The sequence below is a fragment of the Sebastes fasciatus genome, chromosome 4 (assembly GCF_043250625.1).
Source record: "Sebastes fasciatus isolate fSebFas1 chromosome 4, fSebFas1.pri, whole genome shotgun sequence".
In the NCBI taxonomy this organism is placed as follows: Eukaryota; Metazoa; Chordata; class Actinopteri; order Perciformes; family Sebastidae; genus Sebastes; species Sebastes fasciatus.
This window is the reverse complement of record NC_133798.1, coordinates 29,530,579-29,548,124: the sequence shown is the minus strand read 5'-3', so window position 1 is coordinate 29,548,124 and position 17,546 is coordinate 29,530,579. Positions and strand designations below refer to the sequence as shown.

The 17,546-nt window shown below is 41.6% G+C and overlaps 1 protein-coding gene across 4 annotated transcripts in view; it reads left to right on the top strand.

Moving 5' to 3' along the window:
• Positions 1-17,546, top strand: part of LOC141766538 (RNA-binding Raly-like protein) — a 53,042-nt gene that overhangs the window by 15,056 nt on the left and 20,440 nt on the right. For 3 of the 4 annotated variants that reach the window (XM_074633472.1, XM_074633471.1, XM_074633470.1), the window contains 2 exons: positions 3,436-3,508; positions 16,144-16,194. In XM_074633472.1, the coding sequence (XP_074489573.1) occupies positions 3,444-3,508; positions 16,144-16,194 (116 nt within the window). In that variant the 5' untranslated portion in view covers positions 3,436-3,443. Of the gene's footprint in view, positions 1-519; positions 673-3,435; positions 3,509-16,143; positions 16,195-17,546 lie in introns of those variants that run through there. The other variant, XM_074633473.1, reaches the window with a different exon arrangement.

The following is a 17,546-nucleotide window of genomic DNA, read 5'->3' as shown; positions in this document are numbered from 1 at the left end:
ACGCTAAATTTTGGTGAGGAAAAACTGTCGTGGCCATTTTTAAAGGGGTCCTTTGACCTCTGACCTCAAGATATGTGAATGAAAATGGGTTCTTTGGGTACCCACGAGTCTCCCCTTTACAGACATGCCCACTTTATGATAATCACATGCAGTTTGGGGCAAGTCATAGTCAAATGTTCAGTTGCTCTGAACTGACACAAATCTGTTGGAGGCGTACTCATCATCATCGTCGTCGTCGTCATCATCATACAGCAAACAGATATTTCCTGACAAAAGTGATCGTTGTGGCCTCATCCAGATGCCAGCAGCCGGCCTCCTCTCCGCTCTGCTCTGCTCTGGATTTCCTGCCAAACTTTGAATAGCCTGTCCCTGAAAACCAATAACCATGAGGGTGTGAAATTGTCCTGTCATCATTCTCTCTTCCTTCCCTCCTCTCTCATTTTCCCCTTCTCTTTCTCCTCCAGCCCCCTCCATCTTTCCCCCACCTCTCTCTAAAGCCGATGTGTCGTCCAAACAATGCGAAGCAATAAGCAATAATAGCTGTAATCACTCAGTCGATGATGCACAATCACCCGTTCAGCACGCAGCAGGCGTAGCGGCGACCTGGCAGTCTTATCGATCTCCAGGGGAGGGAGGGGGGACGATTAAAGGCACCCCAGCAGTTAACAGATGGTGAGTGACGGCGCTCATAAACCTCGCACTAAAAGACTAATGTCCTACAAGCTGCAGCCGGCGTGGAGGCCATAAACAACCTCGCCGCCGACTGTCAGCGCGGCGGGTGGGGGAGAGGGCGATGATGGGAGGCCAGCTGCTGCCTTCCCGAACACGGCTTGACATGCGGGGGGTCCTAGGAGCCGTGCACCGAGCTCTGATGGAGGTCGCGGAGAGACAGGCTGCTCTCAGCTTTCAATTACAAAATCCGGTGACTGTTCAGTCTGACTGAAGAGACGGAGGGAAACAGGAAACACAAAGTTGTTTTGTCACTACGAGGAAGGGGCTCTAAGATCTCAACAAAGACAAGTGTGTTGTCTTATGCTGCGTTCACACTACGAGCGACAAAGCAACAGGCTACATGTCATTTTCAATGGAAACCGGTGACATAAAGCTACAAACTGACGCCCGACACTTGTCGCTGCATGACAGGCTACAAATCAAAATTGAGCTGGTCTCAACTTTTTTCAGCGCTCCAATGACGTGGTGAAGCGTCAACCAATTCCTGTTCTGTCTAAAAACATTCAAGAAAAACATATTCTTGCCGTTGCTATTTAACGACATGTTTTTTTATTAGGGCTGTCAATCATTTAACATGTTTTATCTGTTCAAAATGTACCTTAAAGGGAAATTTGTCAAGTATTTAATACTCTTATCAACATGGGTGTGGGCAAATATGCTGCTTTATGCAATTGTATGTATATATTTATTATTGGAAATCAATTAACAATTCTTAACAATGACAAATATTGTCCAGAAACCCTCACAGGTACTGCATTTAGCATAAAAACATGCTCAAATCTTAACATGGCAAACTGCAGCCCAACAGGCAACAACAGCTGTCAGTGTGTCAGTGTGCTGACTTGACTAAAACTGCATGTTATTATCATAAAGTGCCGTGGGCATGTCTGTAAAGGGGAGACTCTAGACATGTATGACATGGTTGGTACCAATGGAGTCTTTAGGTTTTCTAGTTACATATGATACCAGCATCTTCACTCTAGCTTTAAAACTGCTATAACCTACAAAAGATCAATTGCGTTAATGCGTTAAAGAAATTTACGTTAACGCGTTATCATGTTAACTTTGAAAGCCCTATTTTTTTATGAGTAAGTAATAATAATGTATAAATCCCAAAATAGCCCATGAAATAAGGAATAGTTCCACAACATTATTCATTAAATATAACTAGTTATTCTCAGACGAATATCGCTGTTTGTTGTGTGTAGAGATGCGTGTGTGTACAGTAGTGCAGCAGTGGCGCTGTCTCTGGCACTGAAACGCCGGTTTTGTACGTTTGGGCATCTGTGAACACAGCACAGCAGGTGAGCTGTTTTTCATCTTGTGTAACAGGACAGACTGACTATTGATTGCAGCAGTAAGAAAAACAGACTATTCTTCACTTGAGTGTATCCCACAATCCTTTGCTGATCGATACGGCTTGCCTCTGCTGCTGATCAATGAGCCCCTCAGTTTATACAGAGTGTGGAAACAACACAGTCTGGCTCAATTTCTCTATATAAATAGCACCAGAGCAAGGATTTTTTTGAAGTGATGGTGAGGTATAAGAAAGAGCATCTCTGGAGCTTTTTAGCCTCTTTTAGAACATGAATGGTGAATTAAATTGATGCAGCTTTAAACCTTTTAAACAACGAGTAGATCTTATACTTCAACAAGTCAACTAAACATGTTGTTTGTAACTGCCCTTTAGAACAACATATAGAAGTGATTTCTGATCAGTAGGTAACCAGTGGGGTCTGAGAAGTGAAGCCAAAGCTGAAGTACGTTAAACCTGCATTCTTTCTAACAGCCAGCAGGGGGCGACTCCTCTGGTTGCTAAAAGAAGTCTGATTGTATAGAAGTCTATGAGAAAATGACCCTACTTCTCACTTGATTTGTTACCTCAGTAAACATTGTAAACATGAGTTTATGGTCTCAATCGCTAGTTTCAAGTCTTCAATACAGCATGATGTTCATTTAGTAAATTATGGTCCCATTTAGAGTCAAATAGACCATAAAGCAGGGGATGCTTTAGGACTTAACGTCCACTTCTTATATACAGTCTATGTTTCTGATATGATGCTCCTTTAGGCATAAATGACTTGGTTAAGGGGTAAAAATAACCCTTTCGTCGTCATGGCTGCGATGATAACCACATGGTTAAGGTTAGGGAACTATAGTGTTGACTGTCTTTTAGAAACAGGAAACAAACAGCGGTCTCCCGTGTTCAAATTAAATGTTTAGTTGACCCATCCGTTCACCCTGACCTCCTACACCTGTCGACTTTTTTTGTCTATAACGTCATCAATCTTCATCACAATTCTTTCGGCCGCTAGATGCTTTTTGCCACTTGAACGTAAACAGATGACGTTTTGAGGATTTTCTCTTCTTAACTTCCAAACACAACCTCAGGATTTCATGAAGGTTTCAGATTATTTTCACATGTCTGTCTCTCAGGCTGACAGACAGCTACATGTCTGCTGTTAAGAAGACAGGAAGCGTCATGAATGTGAGAGGAAATTAATTCCAGCCTGACAGATGGAGGCCAATTAGACTCTCAGGCTGCTCGTTAAGGTTTCCGGCTGAGCCCGCTGGGTCTGTGTGTGTGTTTGTGTGTTCATGTGTGTTTCCTGTCCACCTCCATCGCTGTCTCCCTCAGGTCAAGTGGTGAGACGGCTGCCGTCACGGTCTAACCTGATCTGACAGTTGTTTTTTGTTTTTCAGACGGCGGGATGCACGGCGAGCTGAGAGCTGGTCGCACCACGACGGTCAAGAGAGGAAGCAGCGCCGCCGACAGGTTAGTCTGCACCGCTACACTGTGTGTCTGTGGTTCAGGTGGTGGAGACGGTTTAGCGCTGTTGGATTGTAACGTTACCGTTCAGTTATTCAGAGCACCTCACTCTCAGAGCCACGGAGCACACTCAAACGAAAGCATTAATGCCGATCTCCATATTGAATATTTTTACTGAATATCGAGGCATCCCTAATGAACGGTCGGACAACTGAATGAGGCATTCCACTTACCCGAACACAGAGTTCAAACTGATTTTGTCGCTGACGCTCGCTTACATTGCATTCAGTTAGAACACGGTTCTTAAGTAGTGTTGTTAATGACTTTGCTGAGAGTAAGGCCCAAAGGATGAACTTCTAATGGATGAGTAAAGGTTTCTCTTTGTTATTATGGAGTGGGATCAGGGATCTAAATCTATAGTGGTGTAATTGTTACGTCTCATATGTTGGAAAATGTGCACCTACAGGTTGTTAAATTAGCTTTGATAAATTTGGCTGCTGTCCGTGGTACTGATCAAAGGCTGGTTAGCAGGATTGGAGTTGCATAGTGATCCTCTGCATGGCGGCGTAGCAGTTGTCTGGAGTGGTTGTGTGTGTCGAAGAGTGTGTGAACTTGTGTTTAGGGCGAGAACCCAAGAAACTAAATTTGCACCGGGGCCAATCACAATTACATGTTACGCTGCTGACACCCACTTTACGCTGTGATTGGTCAGCTGTGTGAAGGTGAATCAGTAAGATGGGTTTGAACCTCTCTCTCAAGCTTTTTTGTTTTTTACTAGGGCTGTAAAAATTGTTTTAACGCCACAAATTTCTTTAATGTATTAACGCGACTTGCGGTTTTTAGGTTGTAGCAGCTCAGTTTTACCAACAAACCAACCATGTCATACTAGCTTGTTACGAAGAAGGATAAATAACGCTCCAAAATTACTCTAAATTTTGGAAAAACTGTCATGGCCATTTTCAAAGGACCTCGACCTTGACCTCTGACCTCTAGATATGTGAATGAAAATGGGTTCTATGTGTACCCACGAGTCTCCCCTTTACAGACGTGCCTACTTTATGATCATCACATGCAGTTTGGGGCAAATCATAGTCAAGTCAGCACACTGACACACTGACAGCTGTTGTTGCCTGTTGGGCTTGAGTTTGCCATGTTATGAGATGAGCATATTTTTTATTGTTTCTAGACAATATTTGTCATTGTTTTGTGTTGTTAATTGATTTCCAATAATAAATATATACATATATTTGCATAAAGCAGCATATTTGCCCACTCCCATGTTGATAAGAGTATTAAATACTCAAGAAATCTCCCTTTTAAGGTACATTTGTCATGATTATCTTCCAGGAGAGACTGAAAATGTGGTCCGTTATCAGAAATCAGGTTCGCACATACAAGGAATTAATGCTGGTATTTTGGATCTGAATACTTCCTCCACCACTGGACATGGGGTTTGATTTCATGAAAATATATGTTTTTGGTGATGAGTCTGTTTGTGTTTACAAGCATATTGAACACACGTTGTTAACAGTAGTACTATTCAGAGTAGCAGCAGTACTGTGAGTGTTGTGAGTAGTTTTCAGTGCTGGCTGTTTGTCTGTTGGTGTTTGTGTGAAGCTGACAGTGAGTGACGATCCAGCTGTCCCCTCCTTTAACCTCATTCTCTGTTTACATGGAAACTAAAGCCAAACCGTCCTCCCAAATCCCACCGCCGCCCGCCGCTGGACGGATTAAAGCCGGGACAAACACGACTCTGCGCCGGCCAGAGTCGGGATTTACAGCCAGGCAGCCCAAGAGAGAAAATCTGCAAGGACCAACGTAGACTGTCACATCACTCTGCAGCTCTGAGAGAGAGAGAGCAGGTTTAGATCAGCTTTATTTCTTTATTGTGAGAAAGCGAGTTAAAGGGTCAAAGGTCACCAACTGAACTGATGAAAGATTGAATTCTGTGTGAATCTGCCACGTCTGATACACCATTTATCCGATAACACTGATCCAACAACGTTAAGTGGTATTTTAATAATTTGAAGTTGCAGGTTTTCTCTCTTTACTGGGTGGAAAATTATTGATTTTTATACTGAGAGAATTTTAGGCACAAATTCAGGAGGCTTATTCAGAGAAGGAGAGAGCTCAAATCCATCAGAAGAGTCAAATCTGATGAGAAAAACAGATATTTAGTATCAACAGGCTCATTACTACAACGGTGTATTAAGGTCCTGACACACCAAGTCGGTCGTCGGGCAGTTTCGGCCCGTCGGTGAGAGAAATCACTCTGATTGGCTGTTCAGCTTAAATGAATCAGTGCACGAGAAGAGAAACTGAAGTGAGGAAAAGCAAGCCAACGAGTATTCTGTAGATAAGCAGGAAGTCAACGTAAAGCAAAGTAGGCTACCTGGCAACAGTAGTAAACACTAAACACCGACGTATGTACCGCCAAACATTGCATTTGTGTACTGTAATTATTACTGTCGCTTACGCTTAAGTCTAAATTACTTCCTGTGTCTCGGTGCTTCCCATCGGGTCGCCACTCTTTCCATGAGACCTTTTCTTTTTAGCTTTTTACCAAACAATCGCTAATATTCTAGATAAAAAGCTTCTTCTTCCTCCAGTGTGTTGCCTATTTCTTTCTAAGTATTTTATGGTCATGTGACTGTCCCTGTGGTCATCTGACTGTCCCTGTGGTCTCTCAATGAACAGTTGTAGAGACATCTGTACAGGCGAACCTAATCCCTTGAAGGCGTGTTGAAATGAAAAGTGCAGCGGGTTCAGTCGGCACGTAGTTACAAAAATTCAGAGGTGCACGGCAGAGCACGGCGACAACTTGCGGAACCTTTGCGCACCACGCGAAAGCCGTGATGACGTAATTTTCTGGCGCGCACATCTCGCGCCGGCTTCACTACGGCGAGCATAAACCAAGCTTAGTACTTCCCTCCGCCCGGCTTTGTAATTATAATTTTTTTTTTTATCTACAGTAATCATAATATGCCGTTTACAAACCTGAGAGCTTGACTCAATGGAAGCAAACACCTGTTTAGTTTAATCCATCACTGATAAACCTACGAAGAATGACGTGAGTACAACTGAGGTGCGATTTCCTGATTGTGTCTTGAGTCACCACGTAGCCATCCTGAACTTATAGCATAAAATGTCTGTTAGAGAAAAGGTTTGAGAAACCAATAGGTGTAATGATTCAGAATCGTTTTCTCTTTAAGGAAACTGTGATAAACCAGCAGGATCTGACTGATGAAACTTTGGACAATGTGTAGAAGTTTTCTTTTTTTCTTGTCATGTTTTTTTCTCCTCGTTGTTACTTGTGAATGCTTTTGTCATTGATGAATGTCGGATCGTCTCTGAGCTCCTGGATGTTTCCTCAGAGCAGGTTTACCGTCGTTAGTTTTGATTAGGAGACAGAGGAGGAGGCCGAGCCCATCTGGACCACAAGCTGCTGTTTTAGCATGAGGAAACACTGAGGGGAGGAGAGGAGAGGAGGAGGCAAGGTGTGGAAGGTGGTAAAGAAAGCAAATCTTGGTACCAGTATCACTTGATGGAGTGTGTTACTGATAGTCCATTATAAAGGGAGGACAGTGGTGGAATGTAACTAAGTATATTTACTCATGTACGGTCCAGTGTGTAACATTTAGGGGGATCTATTGGCAGAAATTGAATATAATATTAATAAATATGGTTTTTGTTTAGTATTTAATCACCTGAAAATAAGAATCGTTTTCCTTATCAAATATCAATATTATAAAGTATTTAGTTCTTTATTGATTCTCTGGTACCAGTGAATGTCCTGCTAGTTTCCTGTTAGACAGTCTGAACTGTTTCGCTTTTTCTTTAGTTCAGCCTTTTGGCAGATTATTGATTTTTGTTTGCTGAGTGTATTTTATAAATAGAGCTCTGTTAAAACTGTCAGCTCTTCATAACTGAATTTGTGTGATTGATTTCTCCTCGTTTCCAGTGAACTCAGATATTGTCATGTAGCGTAGATGATCGAACATATTAGGGATGTGTATTGGCAAGAATCTGGCGATACGATACACATCACGATAAAGGGATAACGATTCAATATATTGCGATACTGCAAGGTGATATTTTGCAATTTTTTTAACCAAATTTTTAGGAAAACTGTCATAGTAGAACACCACCATATGCATACAATCTGAATTTTAAAAAAGTTAACTTTTTCATGCAATCTGAACAGTGGGATCTGGATTTGCTTCCATCACAGTCTGTGTAACCTCCAACATCACAGCACTACTTTGAGAGGGCACATACACTGAGAGGGTGCATCTCTTTACAAATTAAATAAAGTATTGACTTAGTCAGTCTTTGCATGTAAACTGTTATCAATTAAAAATCGATACTGTGTTTTTGAGAATTAATACAGTATCACAAAACATAATATTGCGCTATTCAATATTTTTCGATATTTTCTTACACCCCTAGTACATATTGCAGAATCACCTTGACGATGGTGCCGTTGTTATGGACTCATAATTTACCCTCCGAGTCCTCGCTCCGACCCTGATCCTCCTCAGCTTCGTCTCTCAGGCTGCAGCCCTGAGAGAGCTGCCGGTCGCTCCGTCCTGCATTTTAAATCACTTCTCTCTCTGCAGACGTCCTTTCATGTTTTAAAGAGAAGCTTTTTAAAGCAGCGCCGGCTTCTCCGAGCTTCAGTCTGACTCTGAGCTTCAGAGACCAGAGACTCCGGGGAAACTGAGGTGAAGGAACACTTTATAAACTGCAGCACCGGTGCAGTGAAGCAGTCTGTCGGCCCTGTGGCATCACTGTGGTGGCTTGGAGCTGCTCGATGTTTGTTAATTGATTACATTGTCTTAAATCATATGAGATGATTAGCTGATTCAGTAGAAAGCACATTATACATTTGAAGATGAGTCAGAATGAATCAGGAGGATGTACAAATGTTGGAAAGTTGGGATCAGTGCACAAAGAAAGGAAGAAAAGTTTCATGATGCGGCATGATCTGTGTGAAGCCAAAAGTAAACGTTGACTTAGCGCTTGTTACATAACGTCACGTAAGAAAGTCTGCTAAGGGCGGCTGTTATTTATTTACGCTACTTACAGTTGTTATGTTACGTTACGTTGTTACTAGCGCTGTCAATCGATTCAAATATTTAATCGCGATTAATCTCATGATTGTCCATACTTAATCATGATTAATCGCAAATTAATCACACATGCCCACTTTATGATAATCACATGCAGTTTGGGGGCAAGTCATAGTCAAATCAACACACTGACACACTGACAGCTGTTGTTGCCTGTTGGGCTGCAGTTTGCCATGTTATGATTTGAGCATATTTGTTTATGCTAAATGCAGTACCTGTGATGGTTTCTGGACAATATTTGTCATTGTTTTGTGTTGTTAATTGATATATAATAATAAATAAATTTAAAAATACATTTGCATAAAGCAGCATATTTTTCAACTCCCATGTTGATAAGAGTATTAAATATTTGACAAATCTGTACATTTTGAACAGATAAAAATGTGTGATTAATTTGCGATTAATCATGTTTGACTAATTTAATCACTTGAAAGCCCTAGTATAAACTAAACTGGAACCATCTCAGTCTCACTAAAACATCTAAAATAAAATGTCAAAAAGGAAACTTATGTATAGAAGCATGATGTCTTGTTGTGACACTGTAGTGCTTCAGTGTCTCTGTGTGTTTGTGTGGTTTGAGTCGGTGTGAAGGGAAGTTGTTTGTCATCATGTTGGATGATCTGTGTCACAGAGTCCAGCAGCTGTTAGTTCAACATGACATCATGTCGTCAGTCAGACACACACGCACGCACGCACGCACGCACGCACGCACGCACACACACACACACACACACACACACACACACACAGAGGCATTGTTGTGTAATTATGCAACTCCTCTCCGGGGCCTCACTAAATCACTCCAGTATGATCGATGGCTGAATCCTCTCTGTGGTTGGTATGCCAACAGACACACAAACAAACCCTCATAACGGACGCATTCAGTGCGTCTACATGCACTTAGCTAATTTCTTAAACGTCATTTCAACAAGAAACTTGGTTTCTGTAATCTGGGTCGAGGATTAGAAAAACCTGGTTTCTCCAGGTAGACTTCTCCTGGAGAACGACGGTTTCGCTGCCAGGTGTACGAGTAACTTTTTACATGAACACCTGTGCAGGACAAAATACTTCTAATCATAGATTGTATATAAGTAGTGGATGTAGTCATCATGATGTCACCCATTAGTTTGTAGACTACAGTTTTGAAACCTCGACTTTGGCATTATGGCCGTCTTCATATTGGTTTTTGGTCGTTGCCATCTCGGTCTTTTGCAACCAGAAGTGAAACAAGAGGGTGGAGCTAAGTACAACCGAACGCTGAATAAGATGTTTTTCGGTGACCATAAAGGATATAATTAACTTTGATGAAGTGAAAACACACTGTGAAAGGGTTAAAGTTGTAAGACGAAAACACAGACAACTCCCAGACCGGACAACGCCGTGGTAATGTCCTGTCAATTACAAGGTAGCCACGCTACCTAAAGCATCCCCTGCTTTATGGTCTATTTGACTCTAAGTAAGTAAGTAGTAAAAGGATGCAGTAGTATTATTGTTAGAGCAGCTTTTTTGATCAATAGTATTTCGCTGGATATTGCTAGGGGCACGTCCCTACCATCCCTACCAAAATCTACACCCTTGGTCTCGGAGATGCACGGCATGCTGGGATGCCTGCAGGTTGCTTCAATGTGAATGAGCGTTTAATTACCTGATGGGAAGCTTCCCAACAGGCTCCCAGCAGGTTTCAGTTGGTACAGTGTTCACATTGATCTGCTGTTTTTATTAGAGGTGGACTCTCCGACTGCATAAACTGTGTTTTCATCATCTCCTGATTAACTTCACATCAACGCGAGTGAGGAGGCAGACGCAGGAAAATCAAAGGAGAAACAGAGGACGAGAGAGATAACGTGTTGATAGGAGAGAGAGAGAGAGAGAGAGAGAGAGAGAGATAGAGATAGAGAGAGAGAGGAGCGTGAACTGTGCAGAACGCTGTAATTATGTCTTCTTGTCCCTCGGTCGCCCTGCTGAGATGAGCGTTTAGTAGAAAGAGATGAATCAGCGTTTCCTTTGAGGAGAAAAATAACAGCTCGATAAAGAGGCCGCACAAGAAAACAAAAACCATTTAACCCACCGCACACACACACACACACGCACACGCACACGCACACGCACACGCACACGCACACGCACACACACACACACACACTGAGATAAAACTGAACAGCCTCCTTGTTTAAATTTAAATATGGCCTTTGATGGCGCTGCGACGACGGCGGCTGTTTCACCTCATCTACTCTGAAATGACCCAACGTGTTTACATGAAAAGACAAAACGTGCAATTTAAATATAATTCAGATAATAATGCAGATAGAGGCTGACCAGCAGATGCACTATCATGTTGTTTTGTTCCTATTTGGAGCTGCAGGATTATTTCTCATATTTAAGCTGCGGTTATAGTTTCCACAAGGACGATCGCACGGACATGAGCTGACGTGGAATCGTGACGAAGTTACGTTTGGATCATTTATACTCTAATAATCTCAAATCTCCTCAAAGTTCTCCATTTTTTCCGCCCATCCGCATAGTTAGAAAAATGTACAATGTTACCCGGATGGGCGAAAACCTGCCGCACGTAACCCGTGAAGGGCCGCGTCTGATGGTGTGACATCACAGCTTTGGCCGTGTGGACACTTGCTATCAAGGTTTATCCTCCTGCTTTGCAGAACATCTAAAGAACATTTTCTTTAAATCTCATTTTCTCTTTTTTTACAGATAAAATATTTCACAATATTTCCCTCATCTTTTATCCCTTGTATGTTTTTATTCTATTAACCTGATCTCTGAAATAGATCAATGAATTTTAAAATCAGTGATTAGATGCTTCTTGCTGAAATGCACCATGGGAGTTTTACCCCGTGTCTAGACCGCAACAATTTTTACGCGGATATTTTCACAGCGACATAGCCGCCTGGAATGAAGCCAAGTGTTGAGTGAGAGTGGTGTGAAAATGGTCGGCAGATGTCGCTTTGTTTCATGTACCTATCATAACAACGGCTAGTATATTCGCCGTCCTCGTTCTTCCTGTTTCCCTTTTTGAATGATGAATACAGACTACCGCCGCCTGCTGGTGTGGAGTGTTAGTTCCTCTCACGCAGTCGCAGAACGTAAGTGCTAACTGGCCGTAGTCTTTGTGGTGTGTTCGAGTGCAACTTGTCAGCCAAGACAAAGGCAACGTGAGGGGACAGTGGGCCTTCATCGCCGCTAGTTCTCTGATGTCGGCTTGGTACGTCTGGACCTTAAAACTGTTCACTTTCTCAGTTCCATTGATGTAGACGGGTGTGTATCTTCACCTCTTTTTTTTATAAAATCAACGATCAGCTCCTTGGTTTTGCTGACATTGAGCAGTAGGTTGTTCTCAGTTACAGATGTTACAGTCTGATCCAACTAGTAGGTCTGTTGTGGGGATGTTGACAGGAACAATATTTACAAACTTGTCATTGCAGTAATACATTGTGACATAAGTTCCTCTGTGACCTCACAGCAGCCTGAGGTCACCGCCGAGCCGCCTTACCTCCTGACCCCCCCTTCGGTCCGAGCCCAGCGAGCTGAGGTGGCAGGAGCACGGCTGTACGGCCCATTAACCGCCGTCTCACTACGCCGCGCTACAGCACGCCGCCGCTGATTTATGACACTGCAGCAGGCCGGTGAGGGAGAGCGGTAAATCAGAATAAATGGATGGTGGCGGAGGAGAAGGAAGTCAGCGTGGCCTCACCTGCCGCCAGACGCCATGAATATGTATGAACGCGCACACACACTGTGCGGTTTTGGTGTGTGAATGCTGTCATTAGTGTTGGAGGGGGGGTGCGTTAAGTAGCAGCTATATAAATGCAAATTCCTCATATTGTTTCCTCGCCGTGTCTCCTCTCATTGTGCTGCGTTTAGAGTTCAGTTCAGCCATGTTTACTCCTCCGCTCGCCTCACCTCGTCAACGCTCTCCCCTCTGCTCACCTCCACTTCCTGTCTCACACCTTGTTATGCGTCTTCTTCCATCAGATTCCCGCCGCCGAGTCGACTCTCCTGCTTTTAAAAAAAACACTTCTCATATCGCTGGCTGCAGAATGAAGAGATGATATTTGAACAGATCATTGATTTCTCCCTCTCCACTGACGCTCTCTCTCTAGATGTGTTTGTCCGTGGTGTTTATCGACGTTCTTTGCTGCTTCGTAATTATTCCCATCAGGAGAACCGTCACTGAGTTCTCTAATAACACCATTAGGTTCTCCAGCAGTGCAGCGCAGAGCAAATTAAAAGCCTTATTGACACCCGAAGGGGCTTCTTCACTGTGATTATTAGAGGCACAACACTGACGCAACCTCACGGCCAAAGTGTTCTGGGTTTTATACAGCAGCAGCACTTGAGTACATTTAGTGTATTTACATAGTGTTTATGTTTATTTGTTTCACACATATAAAACAACAATAAAATACAATTCACATTAAAGGAATGTAAAACATGTGTGAGGATGTGGTAGAAACCTATAATGGCTTATATAAAAAAACACACCCAAAGGACATGCAAAAGGTAAAAATAACTACCATGACATAAATCACCAGTACATTTTAGATATTAGTGTTCAAAACATTTCACATATAAAAATATACAGTGTAAAGTGTAGGAGTAAAGTTCAAACAAAACAAAAAAAATACAAAGAAGAAATACATAGAAGCAGGAGTAATAATCCATATATACAGTTTCTAAGAACGATCATTTTCTCCCAAATCAAATGTTTTTGTCAGCAGAGCATTTCTAAGCCTCTTTTTATACACAGACAATGACGCAGAGGAATCCATTAAATGGACATTTTCATTCCATCAGATAACTCCACGAAATCTGATAGAAAACTGACCAGGGGATGTTTTATACAAAGGAAGATGAAGAATATCAGCCTGTCTGGTAATTATGGTGTTGAGAGTTGTTACAAAATAATATCTAAAACAATGAGGTAAATCTGCATCCATATATCTCGCCTTAAAGACAAATGTACAGGTTTGAAGAATGTTGATTTACATTGTTATATTAAATACATTTCAGAGTGAATTATTGTACCTTTGTTTAGTTACTTGGCAGAGGAAGCAAATATGATAATATTTCTGCAAAAGAATTGCTGAATTTTGAAGCTGGTAGCGTACCAAGAATACCAACTCAAAATGTATTTTGCTGTTATTTAGTGTTAAGTTATTGTACGTTTTATTTATTATGTGAATTTATATCAATTTGTGAAGTGTTTTGTATTAACTCAAGTGCTGTCAATGTCAACGCGACAATAACGCTTTAACGAATGTGATGTTGTATATAGTATGTATGTGATAAATTAATGTACATGATTTCGGACCCCAGGAAGACTAGCTGGTGCCATTGGTATCAGCTAATGGGGATCCTTTTTAAATAAATAAATAAACGCAAATTAATTTTAACGCCACTGATTTCTTTAATGTATTAACGCAGTTTGCGATTTTGAGGCTCAATTTTAAAGCTAGAGTGAAGATACCATATTTTATAATAATAATAATATTTCATATTACACACAGCACGTGATGCGGCCTCTCTCTGCTGCATTTCTTCGGCCGTTTACTCTGGCTTGAATAAATACAGCTGAATATCCGAGTCAGCCAAAACAATGTAAAATGTAATGTCCTCTGCACTCATATTTTGGTACGCCATTGTCACTGTTTGCAATACAACCGAAGAGAACAAGGAAGTTCTGTTGTTGAGTAGCATCTAGATTATGCCCTATATGCAAAAATGTTTGCTTCATTCGCGTCGCCCAGCGGTGTCTATTCGCCTCTTTGCATTGACTTTGTATGTAATAGTGCCGCGCGAAAAGTTTGCTTCGCTCTTGGTGTGAATGCGTCATGACACTATCTATTGATCCTGGTCTCATTCAGCCTCTACGAACCTCCTGTGAATCAGGCTGTAACTGCCTGGAGAAAATGCAATAACTTTAAATTTACCCACTTAAATGAGATCACACAACATCTTCATTGACTTCCTGTATAACAGGAGGTCCTTTAAACACTCATGGAGCTGTTGTGTAATTAATCTGGTGAATTGAAATCAGTTGATTGGGAAAAGTGCTCGAGCAGCGATGAGGAGGAGAATAAAAAGGATTAAAAAGTGAGGTTGTGTTCATTTTCCTAAACGCACCACGGTGGACCCGAGCCCAGACTGGTGCTCATAAAATCCAAAACAGCCTGAAGGACATTTTTTACTGGCATTATGAGGACCTCAGTAGCCGCTCGTATCGGCTGTTATGTGCCCGTAATCACAGCGAGGAGCGTCCTCTCAGGTGGCGCCGCTGCTGTAATATCAGACCTAATTACACAGATAAACCAGCAGTGCGAGCCATAAAAGAGTCATTTAGTGTGATCCCGTCTCAGAGGAGCGGGGCCGTCCTGCAGATCAATAGTCATGTTTAAAGGTTTGCTCCTACACAGCTCAATAGGAGACGCACGACTGAGCCGAGGCTCCGAGTCGGCCCCCGGATCGATGGCGTCGTTAAACGCTGATTAACACCACATCACGGCTGATGAAGATGAACGATCAGCAGCGGGAAGAGGAGCGATGATACGACTGCTTACCAACAGTGGAAGGATATGAGTTTGTTTCTCCATCAGAGACGTTACCTCCTCTATCTGTCTCCACCTTTATCTGTCCAGCTCCATCTCCTCCTGGCTTCTCTTTATTAGCTAGAGGCCTGTCGCTGCTGGTTGTGTGTTAGATGGTTATTGATTCCTCCTCAGTGGATAAATAGTGCCACCATTTGGACTTCAGTCTCCATCTCTTTTTCATTATCTGTATGGCTGAGAAAAGGGATGTTGTTTCTTCTTCTTCTTCTTCTTCTTCTTCTTCTTCTTCTTCTTATTCTTGTTATTCTTCTTGTTCTTCTTCTTCTTCTTCTTCTTCTTCTCCTTCTTCTTCTTCTTCTTCTTCTTCTCCTTCATCATCTTCTTCATCTTCTTTTTCTTCTTCTTCTTTGTCATCTTCCTCTTCTTTTTTTTCATCTTCTTCCTCTTTCTTCTTCTTCTTCTTCTTCTTCTTCTTCTTCTTCTTCTTCTTATTCTTCTTCTTTTTCTTCTTCTTCTTTTTCTTTTTCTTTTTCTTTTTCTTCCTCTTCTTTTTCTTCTTCATCTTCTTCTTCCTCTTTTTCTTCTTCTTCTTCTTCCTCTTTTTTGGTTGGACCGCAGAGGGCCAGCCCTACAAACGCAAAAGTCTGTCACTGAGTGATGAAGTTAATTGCGTTATTATATTGCGTTATAATATCCCGTTATAATATTTTATTGCCTAAACCTAACCAATCGTTTCACTATGTTAACCACATGGCATTGTACGTTTCTGCAAGCGTGATACGAGGCTGATATGAGACATTCATTCAACGTATCTCTTGGGTTACAGAAACGTCCAATGCCAACATGTTTTCTGGCGACTGGATTGACTCAATTGATCTTTTATAATATAGGACGGCTGCTCATCTCTGTCTGTTTCTAACCTTCATTTCTCTCTGTGTCTCCTCAGATCTGACTTTGAGATGGAGTTTGACAGATACCCTGATGACCACTACAACAGGTAACCCAACATCTATTCACCTTTTATTTGTTGCACTTCCTGTTTCATCTCTTAACTTGTGGTTGCTAACGCTGGCTAAAGTTCTGACTGGATATGTTACTTAAGTAAAAGTGCAAAAGTATAGGCATCACAATATACTTCTGAGGTAATCAATCAAGTGAGAAGTAGGATCATTTTCTCATAGACTTCTATACAATCAGACTTCTTTTAGCAACCAGAGGAGTCGCCCCCTGCTGGCTGTTAGAAAGAATACAAGTTTAAGGCACTTCAGCATTGGCTTCACTACATAAAAGTACTTCAAACATCTGGGACTTGAATAAGTAAAACATGGAAACACATTGTTCTGCAAACAAACTACTTTGTCGTGAACCGGTTTTAGTGGCAACAAGAGAAGATAACTGTCCAATCAGAGCAGAGTGTGTAGATTATGTGCTGATGGTGAGATTAGTTGTCTGACGGGAAAAGACAGAGTCAAAGGGTCGATATTTTATTTATTAAAGCTGTCGTAAACTGAACTGATATTTTGGCAGCAGCTCTGGACGACCTTGTCTCAACTTTTCAGTGTTTCAACAGCTTCTAAATGTGTTTTTCCTGAATGACTCAAACTGCACATTTTCAGCTGAGAGGAGGAAATTGGTCGCCCTCTTTGAGAACATGAACTGCCTCAACTCTCCATTTGTGTCTGGCTCGCAGCGGCAAATTCGATTTCCTGTTTGATGGCGGCATATATATACGCTGGACTGTGAGGTTAGGAAACGATCCTCCTCTCTGAGAGCTGTTTACAGTTCCAGATAGAGATGAAAGTGGATCCCAGTTTGACCTTGTTGTGTTCAGTTTTCAGCCGGTTGAAGAGGCATTTTGTGAGGATGAGTGGAGCTGCTGGCCTCCATCCATCCTCAGCTGCCATTATTCTGCACGGCGGTAAAAGACAAAATATAGTCATATTCTACAAAATACATCAAACAAGCAGAGAGTGGAGAGAGAGAGAATGACAGGTTGAAATCACGTCTCTAGGATTTATTGAAACAGAAGAAAGTAAGAATGACACAGAGACTGAAATAAAGAGATATACAAGGAGAGAGATCAAGAGAGAGGGACGGACAAAGGGAAAGATAAAAAGAAGAGTTGAGAGATGAAACAGAAAGAAAGAATCACGATAAAGAAAGGTGAAGGACAACGAGAACATCTTTAATTTTTTTTAATTTCTGCATTCATTTATTTATTTGTACATTTATTTTAGTTTATTCCTTTATTTTTACATATATATATATATATATTATATATATATTTTTAAAGAAATATAAAATGTAAAATGAAATGTATAAAGAAAAGAATACAGAAATAAATAAGTT